Below are 13,719 nucleotides of genomic sequence, written 5' to 3' on the forward strand. Positions count from 1 at the left end.
CAATTTTATGTATTTATTTTCATTAAAAAACGCTGTGCCACTGCCGGACGTGACGTCATCACGTTCGCCTGCTTTTGTCTGACGACTTCATCCGGAGGAAGTGAAGCGCCAGACAAGGCAACTACCATCCGAGGAAGAAAAAAAAAAATCTTGAAAAAAAAAAAAAAAGAACTTCATCGTTTTTTTTTCCTTTGAAATCCCCACACTTGGGAATTGTGTCCAATTTGAAGCGGACGAACGATCTTCGGGGTGGGGGCGGGAGACCGAGTGGACGGTGCAGTCGGGTAAAGAGCTGCTCTTGTTCATGTTCATGCGTTTGCTTGCTATTTATTTGCTTGCTACATTCGCATGACTCGGCAGAAGGAAGTGTGTGTGTATATGTGTGGGTGCGCGCGCCTGTGTGAACGCGCTTTTTTTTTTTGCTCTTTTTTTTTTATCATCCGTGTCATTTTTTTGCTTTTTATTTGTTGCTAGCACGTTGACACCCGTGCTAGTGCTCGTTGCTAACATGCTAATCAGCACACGTCGGGCCTGATTAGACAACCTCAACATAAACGCTACTTTGTGTATACCTCTTAATTTATTGTTGTCATTTGCGCGATATTAATGCAGTTTTGAGCAAATAATAGCCTTTAAAACTATCGTGCTTCAATGTAAAAGCACTTACATTTACAAACACTTTAGGCCACACTATGCTAATACGCTAAAAATAATCTAAATTCTTAACATTTTACTGATAATATGACATTATTGACTAGCTATTCAGTAATCAGCACAAGTTGAAATATTTTAGTGCTCACTGTTTAATTGATAAAAGACACACACTTTTGCTTTAAAAACATGATCAAAACAAAAATTGTTTGATAGGCTGATGATCAACGTTGAATTGTTCATTAATTTCAACTGTAACTGGTTTAAAATGGTCTCCCATACTTTCTCCTTTTTGTTGCTTAAACCTTTTGTGATCATGTGTCTTTTATCTTTTGATGTGCTGTACATAACTCACACATAACTCATTGTTGCACACTGGGTGACAAATGACAGTAACAATTCAGGGCAGGGCCGATTCTAGGATCAGAGGTTTAGAGGCAAGGCAAGATAAATAGTTAACCTTTTTGGTACATTTTACCACAATTTCCTTCCCACGTGTCTGAAAATACTGTGACTCAACTGTCACATCCGATAAAGGCTATTTAAATGTTGAGCCACAGCAAAAGAGGCATGGATTGCATTTATACAAGGGCAATGCTTGAACAACGCTAAATTCTGGGGATTATTTTTAATGCAACGCACAACGCAAAACACATTAAAAATTGAGTTTCGTGAATACAATGCTTTGAATACAGAACTAATATGTTAACTAAAGCCAGTGGAACTGGAACTAACTGGAGGGCTGCACTGAAACTCGGCATCAACAAAAGAATCAATCCTACAGGTGCTTTGGAGAGTGATAATGCATTATGAATACTAACTTCGGGATGTTGATCATAATTTTGCACTTGCACCTTTTGAACAAATCGTACTGTGGCGGAGCAGTATGAAGGCCATAAAGATTCTCAAACTGGCGCTGACCTGTAGTCAAGGACAGAAAAGCTTCTGTTAAATGGTGAGCCCATGGCAAGGGAGTGATGATGTGCTTTCAAAAACTGTCAAATGCTGACGGTCTCACCTATGTCAGGGTGATAACCAAACGGACTAATTGAAGTGTATAGTGGCTTTTGGGACATCATGTATGATGATAACATGTTTGATGTCACAATAAATGTAACTCAATGATAAATGCATCCACCTTTTGTCACGTCACATCCTGATTTCTCCATTTATGAGTGTGATATGACACAATTAGGAAATGTTAACCTGTTCTTAACCATTTATTTGTCACATTTGATGAACTTGTTGTTGTCTCACTTGCAGGAATAATGGAAGATTCTCATTTTAACTCATCCTATTTCTGGTCTCCCATCCCCACTGTGCCAGGACAGGTATGACATATTAATTTGACTTGAAATGACAGACTAATAAGCACTTATGGAAGTGGATTTTTGTCCGTCAGAGTAATCGACATTAACCACATCCGTCAGTGACCGTTTTGCTGCTGATTTTTTTTTGTGTGGGGGGGGGGGGGGGGGGGGGGACGGGACTTATTGACAGACTGCTTGTCAAACTGCCGATTACAATTCGGTTCGTCACGAAAAATTACGGGCTGATGAATGACGGATGGGTACCCTGGCCGCTGACGGATGACGAATGATGGACCAGCAATATTTTGTAAAATGCCCACCTCTGGGTACTGGCTGGTGTTGTCACCATACCAAAATTCTCACTTCCATATATACCTGCATAAAATACCCTGAATCCAATACTGAAATTATACCATTGCGAAATCCTAAAGCATCAGTGAAAGCAGTGTAAAATGACAAAACAATTCCAAGAACCCCCCCGCCCCCCGATGCAGTGCTGGCACAGCTCAGTATGAGTGACATTATTGCCACAGGGAGATGCATTGTCAGTCATATTTATAAAATCTACAGATAATCCATGTGACCGGAATGATCCATGATCCACATCGGTGACATCAAACAAGCCTAGTGTTTAGCCTAGCGTAATGTTCTTGCATTGCTTACAGCTGGAGAATGCTGTATTCCTGAACAAAGTGAAAGAACAACAGGAAAAGAACGCTTCGTTCCCGCCTTCCTCGGCGTCCCACTACCAAACGACGCTGCTCACCATCCCGACGCCGGGGGGCAAGACAGACGGCGGCGGGCAGCCTGCCGGCACGGCCCACCTCCACCCGCCGCACAGCAGCCAGAACATCACCGTTCTTCCCGTCCCCTCCACGGGCATCATGACGGCAGGTGAGTCGCCACCCCCATCACCCCCCCCCCCCCCCCCCGCCCCCACCCTACCCCACCTGTCTCATTCGGGCTCTTAATCGGCAACAGCCAAAACATAATGTCGTATGTTGTTACCATGACGAGCCCCTCTAAGTGGACATAAGACCCGACAGAACAAACTAAATTAGCACGCATCGTTTACATTCGCATTGTTGCCAATCACTTTCTGACCCCATCCAAAGTGTCTCCATCCACAGTGAGCAACGTTATTTTTCTTGTTTTTGTTTGTGTGTGTATAGCGGGACTGGTCATCACAACACCCCAAGGAACGTTGGTGTCCCCCACATCCTCGCAGTCCTTTGTGTCCACGCACCCGACCACCACCATGATCGTCTCCGCCGTTCATTCTCAAGGTAAAACGCACACAATGTATTTAGCGCTAAAGTGGTGCTACTCATTTACACTAATCAAGAGCAAATTTGGATCCGAGATGGCTTTATGTGTCCCTAAATGTTATTTGAAACTGATTTCAAAAAAAGTCTTTTATGTCATTTATAGCTACGGCGTATCAGGAAAAAAACTAGGGCTGGGTCGTAAATCAAATTAATTTGATTAATTTGTCATGTTAAAAATCGTTTTGAAAATGAGCTAAATCGGGGAATCTTCCGCCTCTCTGCTACTTCCGCCTTCGGCCACGTCGCTCTCTTACCCAGCTCACATTGTGTCTGTCGCCGAAGCCAAAGAGATAACAAGAAAAGGGACTCATGTTACACCGATTATATGGAATAGGCGTTTACAATCGTTGCTAACTACTTAATTGTGGGCATTTAAGCAAGTTATGCACAAGCTATGAATAGCATTTTTTTGCACAAGCTTTGAATATTAAGTTTGTTAAAACTGATTTAAAATCACTAAAAACTGATTTAAAATCACTATACATTATTGTTTAGGAATATTTTGCACAGGATTTATTTTTGTGTATATCAAACCTGTAGATAAATGTTTGTTGGGTATATTAATTTGATTAAAATCGTTATCGTCCAGAATGGCTGGGGGGGAGATTAAAATTTTTGGGCCCTATCGCCTAGCCTTATGATTAACCTAACCCTTCATTCATTACATTATTATTATAATTATTATTATTGTTGTTATTATTGTTGTTGTTATTAAAACCTGACGGCTAGAGGGGAAAATGAGGGGTAAAAAATATACCTAGAAAATTTTTCTTGCATTGATTGACATCTGATTAAAAAAAATAAATATATAAAATAAATAGAATAAAAAAATAAAATAAATAGAATAAAAAAAAATATATGTATATATATATATATATATATATATATAATTTTTGAAATTTTCCGCAAATGACGACAGCTTTACAGTTAGTGTCCAGCAGGACACTTGGTGATGTCACAGTCAAGCTTGTCTTTGGCAGTGAGGGGGAACTATTTGCGGAAATACTTTCAGTAGTTGTTGGGTCTCAACCTTCCTACGTTGTTCCGATCTTCCAAAGACAAAAAAGAGGACGGGACGCCCCACGTGGTGGTGATGCCGCCGCCGTCCAAGCGAGGCCGCAAGAAGAAGAGCATGGTGGGAGCGGGCAATGAAACCGTCATACTGGCTCAGCTCAGCGCCGGCGGACAGGTGAGATACCGTTTGAGGTCCCGTATGGAATGCCGCAAAACAAAAACACAGCGAGAGAAGTTGTAATGGTGCAACAAAAACGTTATACATCCAGACTTTTTGCTGTGGCTTTGTTCATTCATAATATTTGTCAGAAAGACAGAAATTATATGTCATTGTGTTAAGTGAAATGTTATCATTTTTCAAAAGTACTAGTAGTATCGGTACTTGGTATCGGTGAGTACTCAAGAGTGAACACTTGTACTGGAATCATTTTTTTAAAAAGTGGTTTCAAAAATCCCCCAAAATATATATTATTTTTTAAATGTTTTTTCATTTTTTGCTGATACTGGCTTCCATAGTACATATGGTCAATACGCAAATGAAAATGAAATAATAATCGCGGCTTTACTAAGCCAATGCCTTCAACAATGGTTTGTTTGTGTGTGTTTTTTTTTTTTTTTTCTTTTTTCTGAGCAGGTGACGTCTTTGCGTCATCACCCGCGGGATCCTTACAATCTGTCCAATGAGGACGAAGAGCCCGGGCTGAAAGACAGCACCAAAACCTACAGGTATGTGTCCCCAATGTGCATCCTGCCGTTCTTGCTTGACTTGCGCAATTGCAAGCGCACCCTCAGTAGTCGCTTCAGTCGAGCCGCCGGGGGCGTCACTTTGCTCGCATGTCGGACCGCAACCAACTCGCCCGCTCTTCTTTTTGTGTTTGACACACAAATCCATGGAAAAATGTGCCATTTGTGCCGCATAGTCTGCTCGCCCTCGACCACACGGCATGCGCTTTGAGTTGTACACTATGGACGCACCTTTCCCCCCTCTTCTGCTTTCACTGATATCTCCCTTGACATCTTTCCCTTTGTCTCATTTGATCATCCCTTGATTCACGTCTGTGCTTCACCTTCCTGTCCTTTCCTTTGCTGCGTTGTCTTGCCCCCGACCACCTCCGCCCCGCCCCCTCCCCTCCCCCCCCCTCCCATTTCTGTGTCTCTCCCGCCCGTAGGTGCCGGATGTGCGCGGCGACCTTCTTCAGTAAGTCTGACATGCAGATCCACTCCAAGTCGCACACAGAGGCCAAACCTCACAAGTGTCCGCACTGCGCCAAGTCGTTCGCCAACTCCAGCTACCTGGCGCAGCACATCCGCATCCACAGCGGGGCCAAGCCTTACACCTGCTCCTACTGCCAGAAATCATTCAGGCAGCTCAGTCACTTACAGCAGCACACACGGTACTGCAGACACCCCTCTCATGCCACCCACCCGCCTTATAGCCCCCCCCCCACCCCCCCTCACAGAAGTCCGCACTTGCTCCTCTGTGTACGGTGGTATGCAAATGGCGCATAGCACAGTGCCATTTGAATTTTGGCTTGCATGGCAGAGACCCTCCCAGACATTTTTGCAAGAAATGAGCCATTCAGGCTGTGTTTGGAATCAGTCCCTAATCGCGATATAGTGCGTGGAGAGTGAGTTTGAGTTGGGTTATAAATGTCACAATTTTGGGTCAAAAATGGACCGATACACAAATTGGGTCGATTTGACCCACTTTCTTGCATTGTTTTGAACAAAACTACCCATTTTTTGGGGTTGTTTTCTGCAAAAACAACCAAGAAAGTTGGATCAAGTTGACCCAAGTTGTGGATCGGTCCATTTTTGACCCAAAATTGTGTTATTTTCAACCCAATTGTTTTTAGAGTGTTGTAGTTCATTAGAAGTCGCCTTTGTTTTTGTAACATGAACGACGACGTAAAAAGTTCGAACAAATGGGAATTGGGCGTCCCGCCCTGCAATGTGAATGTATTTGAAAATCGAGATAAACCGATATGTTTTTTTTAGGGCCGATACCGATTATTAGTGGATCAAGAAGGCCGATAACCGATATTTGGAGCCGATATTCATTTTCAGCAAAAAGGAAGATATTGGCATCAAAATCTTAAAAAAATATATAAATAAAACGCTTAACTTTGTTGAAACATCTTAAAGCATAATTCTTATTAACGATTTTTCAGGTTTGCATAATGTTGATTTATTTTATTATTGTTGTTATTATTAATGTTTGCCGATATATATCTTTGTTGTAAAATTCTAACAAAGTTCAGGGAGCTCCCATGGTCATCAGCATGTCCTCAAAAGTGAAATGAAAACTTAAACAATAGCTCCCTTTAGTTTTCTACAGTAAATAAAGTTCTCCAAAATTTCAAAATGACAGAAATGTTAAAACTTCACTTTTCTTTGTTTTGATTTCGAACAAAAAAAGTGCAGAGCGCGCCCAGGGTCAGTAGAATCTCTTATAAAGTTAACAGGAAATGTAAATAAATACTCCCTTGAAGTTAACGCAGTTTTAAATTATTATTGGCCATCCGAGTTTTTAAAAAAAAAATGCACATATTTGTCTTGTTGGAAACCCCACTTACGGAAAAGAAAAAAAAAACTTAAAATGTGATTCAGTTCAAATGTATTGAGCGTAAAAGCTACATGAAGACAAGGCAAGTTTATTTGTAGAGCACAATTCATACATAATTCAATGTGCTTGACACCTACATAAAATTACAAGACAAATAAAATAATTCAGTAAAACATGAACATAGTCATACCTTAAACAAAAAGGTAGGAGAGCAGATTAAATAATTTGTTGTCATATGCACAGGTGAATAAAAACGAAACAATTAAAAAAAAAATATTTACATCAAAGTTAAATACAACTGAGCTGTACTCAAATATCTACAAAACTTAAATATTGCTCTTAAAGAATCTTTTCCCTATGCAGCGCTCTCCTCGTATCCCACAATGCATTTTGAAAAGTAGCAAACAACCTTTGGTCACTTTTGCATCAGGGCGCACCTAGGTTATAAAAATCCTTACAATATGAGTCGTGAGTGAGAGAATGATTCGGAGCACAGCCTCTGGTTTCTCTAAATTAGGGATGACACATTTTTTTGGTCAATCTCGCTCACCACATTTCCTCAAACAACAGCGGTTGCGTCATCCTCTTATGTCCCTTCTGCGATTGAATCAATATTTATTTGCAGAAATAACAGTAATTTTCTCTGCGGTTTGAATAAGAATAACATTGTCGTACAGGACATTTCACGTTTAATTGTTTAAAATACGTCATTTTTTCCTTAGTATTTTCTGCCATCTAAAATGAATATGACATGTAAATTGATTAATCGTTCCCCACCCACCCCCCTCTAATTTTGAATAAATAGTGTTGTCAAATACCCATTCCTGCTCCAAACTGCAAATTGGTCACACAAATATAATTTCCGTCTGCTTTTTTTTTTTTTTTTTTTAATCATGCCATGGATGTCATTATCAATACTTTTGTCTCCTTTTTCATTTTTTTGTGCCCATTCCTTTGTCTCTGCCCGACTGCATGCTACTTCCTCTTCTCTGCCTGCGCTTTGCCCTGCGCAATCAGTTTCACCTTTCAAAGCATTCATCTCTCGCCGAATGATGTTCCAACATTAATACTTGCAGCCTCTGCGAGCAATAACCGCGCGCCGCCCCTCGCTCTGCTTTTTGCGCTGCTCATTCATCCTGCCGGTGCCGGCAAGCGTTTTGGATTCAGTCTGTGTTTGCACGAGCCCAATCATGCATGCACATTCTTTACATGTGCTCTGTGAAGCTGTGTACACACACGGGCGCACACTATCCCCCCCCCCTTCCCACCGCACGTGAGTCATGTGACACCAAATTTCAGTTTGAATAACTTTGCTGCTTCGGCGTGCGCATGTTTGCCGTTCTGTGTTGTTTGAATTATTATGACTGCAAATAGTGGGCGTGTCTTATTTCCTGAACCGCAGATGGGGCGAGGCGGCTTTATTTGTGCCTAGTTTTGGAATAATATTAAACAATATGACCGGTCTATTGTAATTTGTGTCAAGTGAACTGGAGTTAAAATGCAAAATAAGTATAGCTGGCAAGTTGCGCAACTCCCCGGAACACGACCTTTGTGGAGTGACCACATGTCACTGTTTACAGGAACGAATATACTGTTGCCTCATTATTCTAGAGGAAAAGCGCCAACAATAAAAATCTGCGAGGAATTTAAATTTGTATAATTGTCACAAGATAGTGTGTTAGCAAAGCACGAGTTGAAGCTCCTCAACTTGCTTCCCATCTTTAAACAGAGGTAATTACAATTTCTCGCTAGGCGTCAATTTGTGGGAGGTGTTTATTTGTGGAGGAGGGTTATGCATTTTTTTCCCCAAATCTAATGTTTTGCATATTGATTTTTTTTCTTTTTTTTTACAAAATGTAAGTCTTTCAAAAGTGCTTTATATTTTTTTCCAGAATTGACCATGATATGTCAAAAAAATTTGGGAAAATGCTGAAGCAGCAAAGTTGGGAACACAAAATGGTCACAACCATAAACATGACTCTCGTTTCACTTTTTAAAAAAAAAATTTTTTTTAACTTCTGTGTGTGTCCATACCTTTTTCTACATGGTAACGCCCACCGTTGTGTGTTCATCGCTTGTTATTGTGGTTGTTCATGGATGCATTTTGCTTTGAATTCCAACTGTTCCATTACTGTGCACAAGTCTTGGTCCACTACTAGCTTTTATCGTTTTATTGACCCTTTACCATCTAAAGTAAGACTATCATAGTTGCACTACGAATCAAAAGTTTGGTGTCACTTCAAAATGTCCCCAAAAAATTTTGAAAGAAAAGTACTGTTTTTTGGGGCGTTTTTTTTTTTAACCCACATTAAGAATGTCTCGACTGTATTTCCGAAAGCTGTTCTGTTATGTTAAATGAAAAAAAACACAAAAAAAACCGCTTTTCTTTCAAAAATAAGAACACATTTTTGAACGGTTGTGCGTATACACAACACTGCAACACATGACACTGTATATGTTTTGAACAGTAGTGTTTAAAATAACACATCTAATGGAGACTTTGGCACAGTACTGCACTGAATACATTTTCCAGATACATTTCCAACCTGTAACCTGCTCTGCTTTGTGATAACACTCTTGAGCTGACCTTGCTGACAATTGTCATAATGATGTGTGACATTTCAAAATTGTGGAATTTGACTTCTAAAAGTAGCCGTCGTGTCCCCCCCCCCCCCCCCCCCCTCGTCAGTAACCACACAGAGTCAAAGCCTCACAAGTGTCCCCATTGCACCAAGTCGTTCGCCAACTCCAGCTACCTGGCCCAGCACATTCGCATCCACACGGGCGTGAAGCCTTACACCTGCTCCTACTGCCAGAAATCATTCAGGCAGCTCAGTCACCTTCAGCAGCACAACAGGTAAGTGAAACACATCATTTTTTTTTTGGGTGGGGGTGTTGTACTCTTTGACTCTGTGCACTCACTCAATAATCGTGGTTGTGCTTTCAAATCAGGATTCATACTGGAGATCGGCCGTACAAGTGTACGCATCCTGGATGTGAGAAATCCTTCACGCAGCTCTCCAATTTACAGGTGAGGGCAATGTAATGACTAGCCTCAGCATTATATGCAGTTTTAATGACATCTGATGATATTTGAGTGACGGTGTCAGAGGTACACATGCACGGTGGTGCCTTGACTTAAAGAGGAAATCAACCCAAACATATATTTTTCAAGAATAGGTTTTATGCAAGCCCACTAGTTGAAACAAAGGCATTCTGGTAAATATTGCGTTTGTGGAATAAGAGTTAATCCCCCCGTTTTTAGCCATCTCTTGGGGCGGCCATTTTGTCACTTCTGTCGACTGAAAATGACATCACAACTACCCGGGGCTCAGGTTACGACCAATCACGGCTCAGCTTTAGAAAACAGGCGAGCTGTGATTGGTCGTTGTGAGCAGTTGTGATGTCATTTCAGTGGACAGAAATGACAAAATGGCCGCCCCCTGAGATGGCTAAAAACAGGTGGATTTTGCTGCTTAATTTATATTCCACAAAGGCAAAATTAATCTCAATACTGTGTTTCGACTAGTGGACCTGCTGGGAACATATTCTTGAAAAAAAAAATGTTTGGATTGATTGCCCCCCTTTAAGCCTGATTGTTGTTATTTTCTGGGGTTGACTTGTGAGCAAAAATTAGCGATACATGTGTTATATGGTGGTAGAAAACTCCACCCGGCACACTTCGCCACAAGCAACAGTTTGGCTGATAGTGAAAAGTTGTTCAAAAAAATCGTCTTCAAGCTGTTTATTGGCACAAAAGTTTCCTGCCAAATATTGGAATTGGCATCAGCCCCAAATAATCCGTATTGTATTGTAATAGCATTTCTATGAATTTTAATGGTGGAAAGATGTTGTGTGATACAAGTGTCAAGAGTTGTAAGTGTGGTCATGGAATGAATTCCAATCAAAAGTCTGAAGCGTCAAACTCATTTTTGTCACGGACCACATTGTAGTTAAGCTTTCACTGGGATAGCCGTTATGACTGCGAAACGATGTAAATGTTCAATCACTCGGGATGTAGCGATTCACGCAAGCCCTGGTTCGATGTGATTGTCCATTTTCATTTCCCGATTTTGATTCGATGTGATTTTTTAAAAAATCTTTCTTTTGAACAAAATGACTCATTTTGTAACCAAAATATGTTTTTATTTTAACAACTGCACCATGTCCTTGTTACAATTAGCAACTTTTGTAACTTTAAAAAAAAACAACAACTTGAAAATGAAGTAATAATTTTGACTGTACAACTATTTTTTGGCTCATCGGTGTTTTGTCCAAAAGATTTGGCTGTCCTAATTACAAATCCTTTTGTGATCAAAATTTGACTTTGAATATCTGCATTGATCTTACATCAACCTGGAATTGACTCGATTCTTTTTATTTTTTTACATTGATGCACATTTTAAGCAGTTCAAATCGATTTCAAATCGATTTTCAATTAATCGTTACGTCCCTATAAATCCCCTTATTATATTATTACATATAGAGTACGCAATAAACAGATGAATCTACTATTGTTCAAGCTGCTGTAATAATGTAACAAGAAAATGCTTGCGATGTTATTATTTATTACGTAAGACAACTTGAAATGTTGGTATGGATTTTAGCAGGAATCATGGAAGTTGACATGCTTGACTTGCTTTCGTGGGCCACATAAAATGATTTGGCGAGCCACATAGGGCCCCCCGGGCCTTGAGTTTGACTCCGGTGTCCTAAGTCAAGGCGTCATGGTGCTAAGGATCTGTTATGTTGAAGTGAGGAGAGGAGGTAATGATTTTGCTGCCATCTTGTGTCATCTTTAGGCAATTGATAATCTTCTTGGGGGGGGGTGTTAATCACTTTGTGGGTTTCACTATTCGCAGCAGGGCTCAAACCTGATATCATGTGTGCTTTTTTGTGTGAGCTGACATGACACATATCCCAATTAAGAGCAAAAAAAAAAAAAAAATGTGTCACTTGAACCCCTCAGTGCAAATCCAGCCTTAGACATTCTCCAAAACATCTCACTGTGTTTTTAAACCTCCCCCCCCCCCCCCCCTCCCCGGTCCCAATCAAGTCTCATCGACGTCAGCACAACAAAGACAAGCCTTACAAGTGCTCCAACTGCAACAAAGGCTACGTGGACGCCGCCAGCCTGGAGGTGCACATGTCCAAACACACGGTCAGGCACGCCCGAATCTACTCGTGCGGCCTCTGCAACCGCACGTACACCTCAGTAAGGCCAATATGCATTTGTGAAGAGAATTCCCAGTGGCCGCAGTGGCGCCAAACGCCCGCCAGCTACTTTACACCATATAGTCATGTGTCCACTGTCTCCCCTCTACCTTCACCCCAGGAGACGTATCTTGTGAAACACATGGAGAAACACGGCCAAGAGCAGTTGAACGCCCAAGACGCCGTGGCGGCGCAGCCCAGCCAAAGCCAGGCCGCCCGCTCTCAGGCCGGAGCTCGGAGCCAGGCGGAGGGCTCGGACGGCGGGGCGGGCCGAGCCGGTCACGGCCAAGGCGGCTACGGCCAGCCGGACGCCATGCCCTGTCCATTTGACCTGCACCAGTACAAGACGGTGTCGGCAGGAGACATCCAGTACAAACCCGTCAGCGTGTCGGACATTTCCTCCCACAAGGACCTCTGCCTAACTGTGTCGTCTTCCAGCATCCAAGTGGAGCACCTCAACTCGTAGAGACGGAGGCGGGGAGAAAAGCGCAGAGGACATAAAAGCAATACTAAAACGAAATGAGAACTTTTGGAACTGTGCCTGGGAATGTTTTTTTGTTTCGCCAACAGGACAAGCAATGTGGTTTTTATTTTACTCAAGTGTCCTAGCGGAGGGGAATGCGTGTGCGAAAGGCCGCAAAGAAAAAGATTTACAGTCCATCACAGTGATGGTTTCAAAATGGAGAAAATAAGGAAGAGAGTGCCTGTCTTTATTGTCGTTTTATCACCCTCTGCTCTTGCGTACAAATACAGCGCGCGGGTCATAACCATGTTATGCTCTGGAGAGTATTTGGAATGACTTTTTACATCAGTGTTATTAACTTTTACGGCCTGGCATACTTTGTTAAAGGGACAGAGGTAATTTCCTTTTCAGGAAAGTCAAAAATAACAATCATGTATTTGTAGATACAGCGTATACTACCAGCTGATAATGTGTGACGTGTGTGTGCGTGTGTGTATAATGTACACCTAAATGCAGGCTCTCAAATTGTAATCCCATCTGCTTTTTGTGTATGTCTATCGGTGTGTCTAGCTATGAAATATGTTCAATGTTTGTTATACTCGGTTATGGACGCACTTGCACATCTAACTTTTTTTTTTTTTGATAATGAATAAAAAAAAAAACGTTTGGAACCTTCATCACTGGTTTGTTTATGGATATTCATCACATTCAGTGCAAAAAAAAAATATATGTCTGAAACTGACTTATTTTTTTTTAATATTGTAAAAAAGAACTCTAAAAATTAAACAGTTAAATGTAATTGTCTACCTTTGTGTAAATAATGATCAATAAAAGTTTTGGAACCTTTATCACTGATTTGTTTATCCACATTCAGTTACATTACATCAAATGCAAAAAAAAAAAGTCTGAAATGTGCTTTAATGAAATCCTAAAATACTATGAATGAAAATATAAAGTTACATTTAATAATAAAGATGTAACGGTCTGACATTTTAAATGAATATTTGAAAGAAACGTTTCGACCCTTAACACATTTGCATAAAATGCAACCAAAAAAAGTTCGAATTTTAAATGCTTCTCTAAAATGTTGTGAATACAAATGTTTAAACATTACATTTAAGAAAACATTTAATAGGAAAATAAATACTTTTTATTAAATTAAAATACAACGTC

General features: G+C 40.9%; 1 protein-coding gene across 3 annotated transcripts; it reads left to right on the forward strand.

The window, feature by feature from the left end:
• The first annotated feature begins 83 nt into the window (after nt 1-83).
• On the forward strand, nt 84-13,394 carry znf384b (zinc finger protein 384 b). Of its 3 annotated transcripts, XM_086038896.1 has the most exons (11): nt 87-284; nt 1,915-1,982; nt 2,627-2,855; nt 3,134-3,247; nt 4,348-4,478; nt 4,938-5,029; nt 5,473-5,697; nt 9,559-9,726; nt 9,822-9,900; nt 11,926-12,084; nt 12,205-13,394. In XM_086038896.1, exons 2-11 carry the CDS (start codon nt 1,920-1,922, stop codon nt 12,547-12,549), a joined length of 1,605 nt encoding a protein of 534 aa, XP_085895022.1. In that variant the 5' UTR covers nt 87-284; nt 1,915-1,919; the 3' UTR covers nt 12,550-13,394. The 3 variants fall into 3 exon arrangements, with proteins under 3 accessions (XP_085895021.1, XP_085895022.1, XP_085895023.1); XM_086038895.1 differs by having other exon boundaries at nt 84-284; nt 11,926-13,394; XM_086038897.1 differs by lacking the exon at nt 5,473-5,697 and having other exon boundaries at nt 88-284.
• Nucleotides 13,395-13,719: the final 325 nt, after the last annotated feature.

Source organism: Filicampus tigris, chromosome 8 (assembly GCF_054856515.1).
Source record: "Filicampus tigris isolate MCC_2025a chromosome 8, RoL_Ftig_1.0, whole genome shotgun sequence".
NCBI lineage: Eukaryota > Metazoa > Chordata > Actinopteri > Syngnathiformes > Syngnathidae > Filicampus > Filicampus tigris.

Bases quoted from the DNA above. Each gene is read 5' to 3' on its own strand.
- znf384b (XM_086038895.1), top strand. From the start codon at position 1,920: ATGGAAGATTCTCATTTTAACTCATCCTATTTCTGGTCTCCCATCCCC. The intron at 3,248-4,347 runs GTAAAACGCACA...GATCTTCCAAAG, and splicing joins CTCCGCCGTTCATTCTCAAG to ACAAAAAAGAGGACGGGACG. The intron at 9,901-11,925 runs GTGAGGGCAATG...GTCCCAATCAAG, and splicing joins CGCAGCTCTCCAATTTACAG to TCTCATCGACGTCAGCACAA.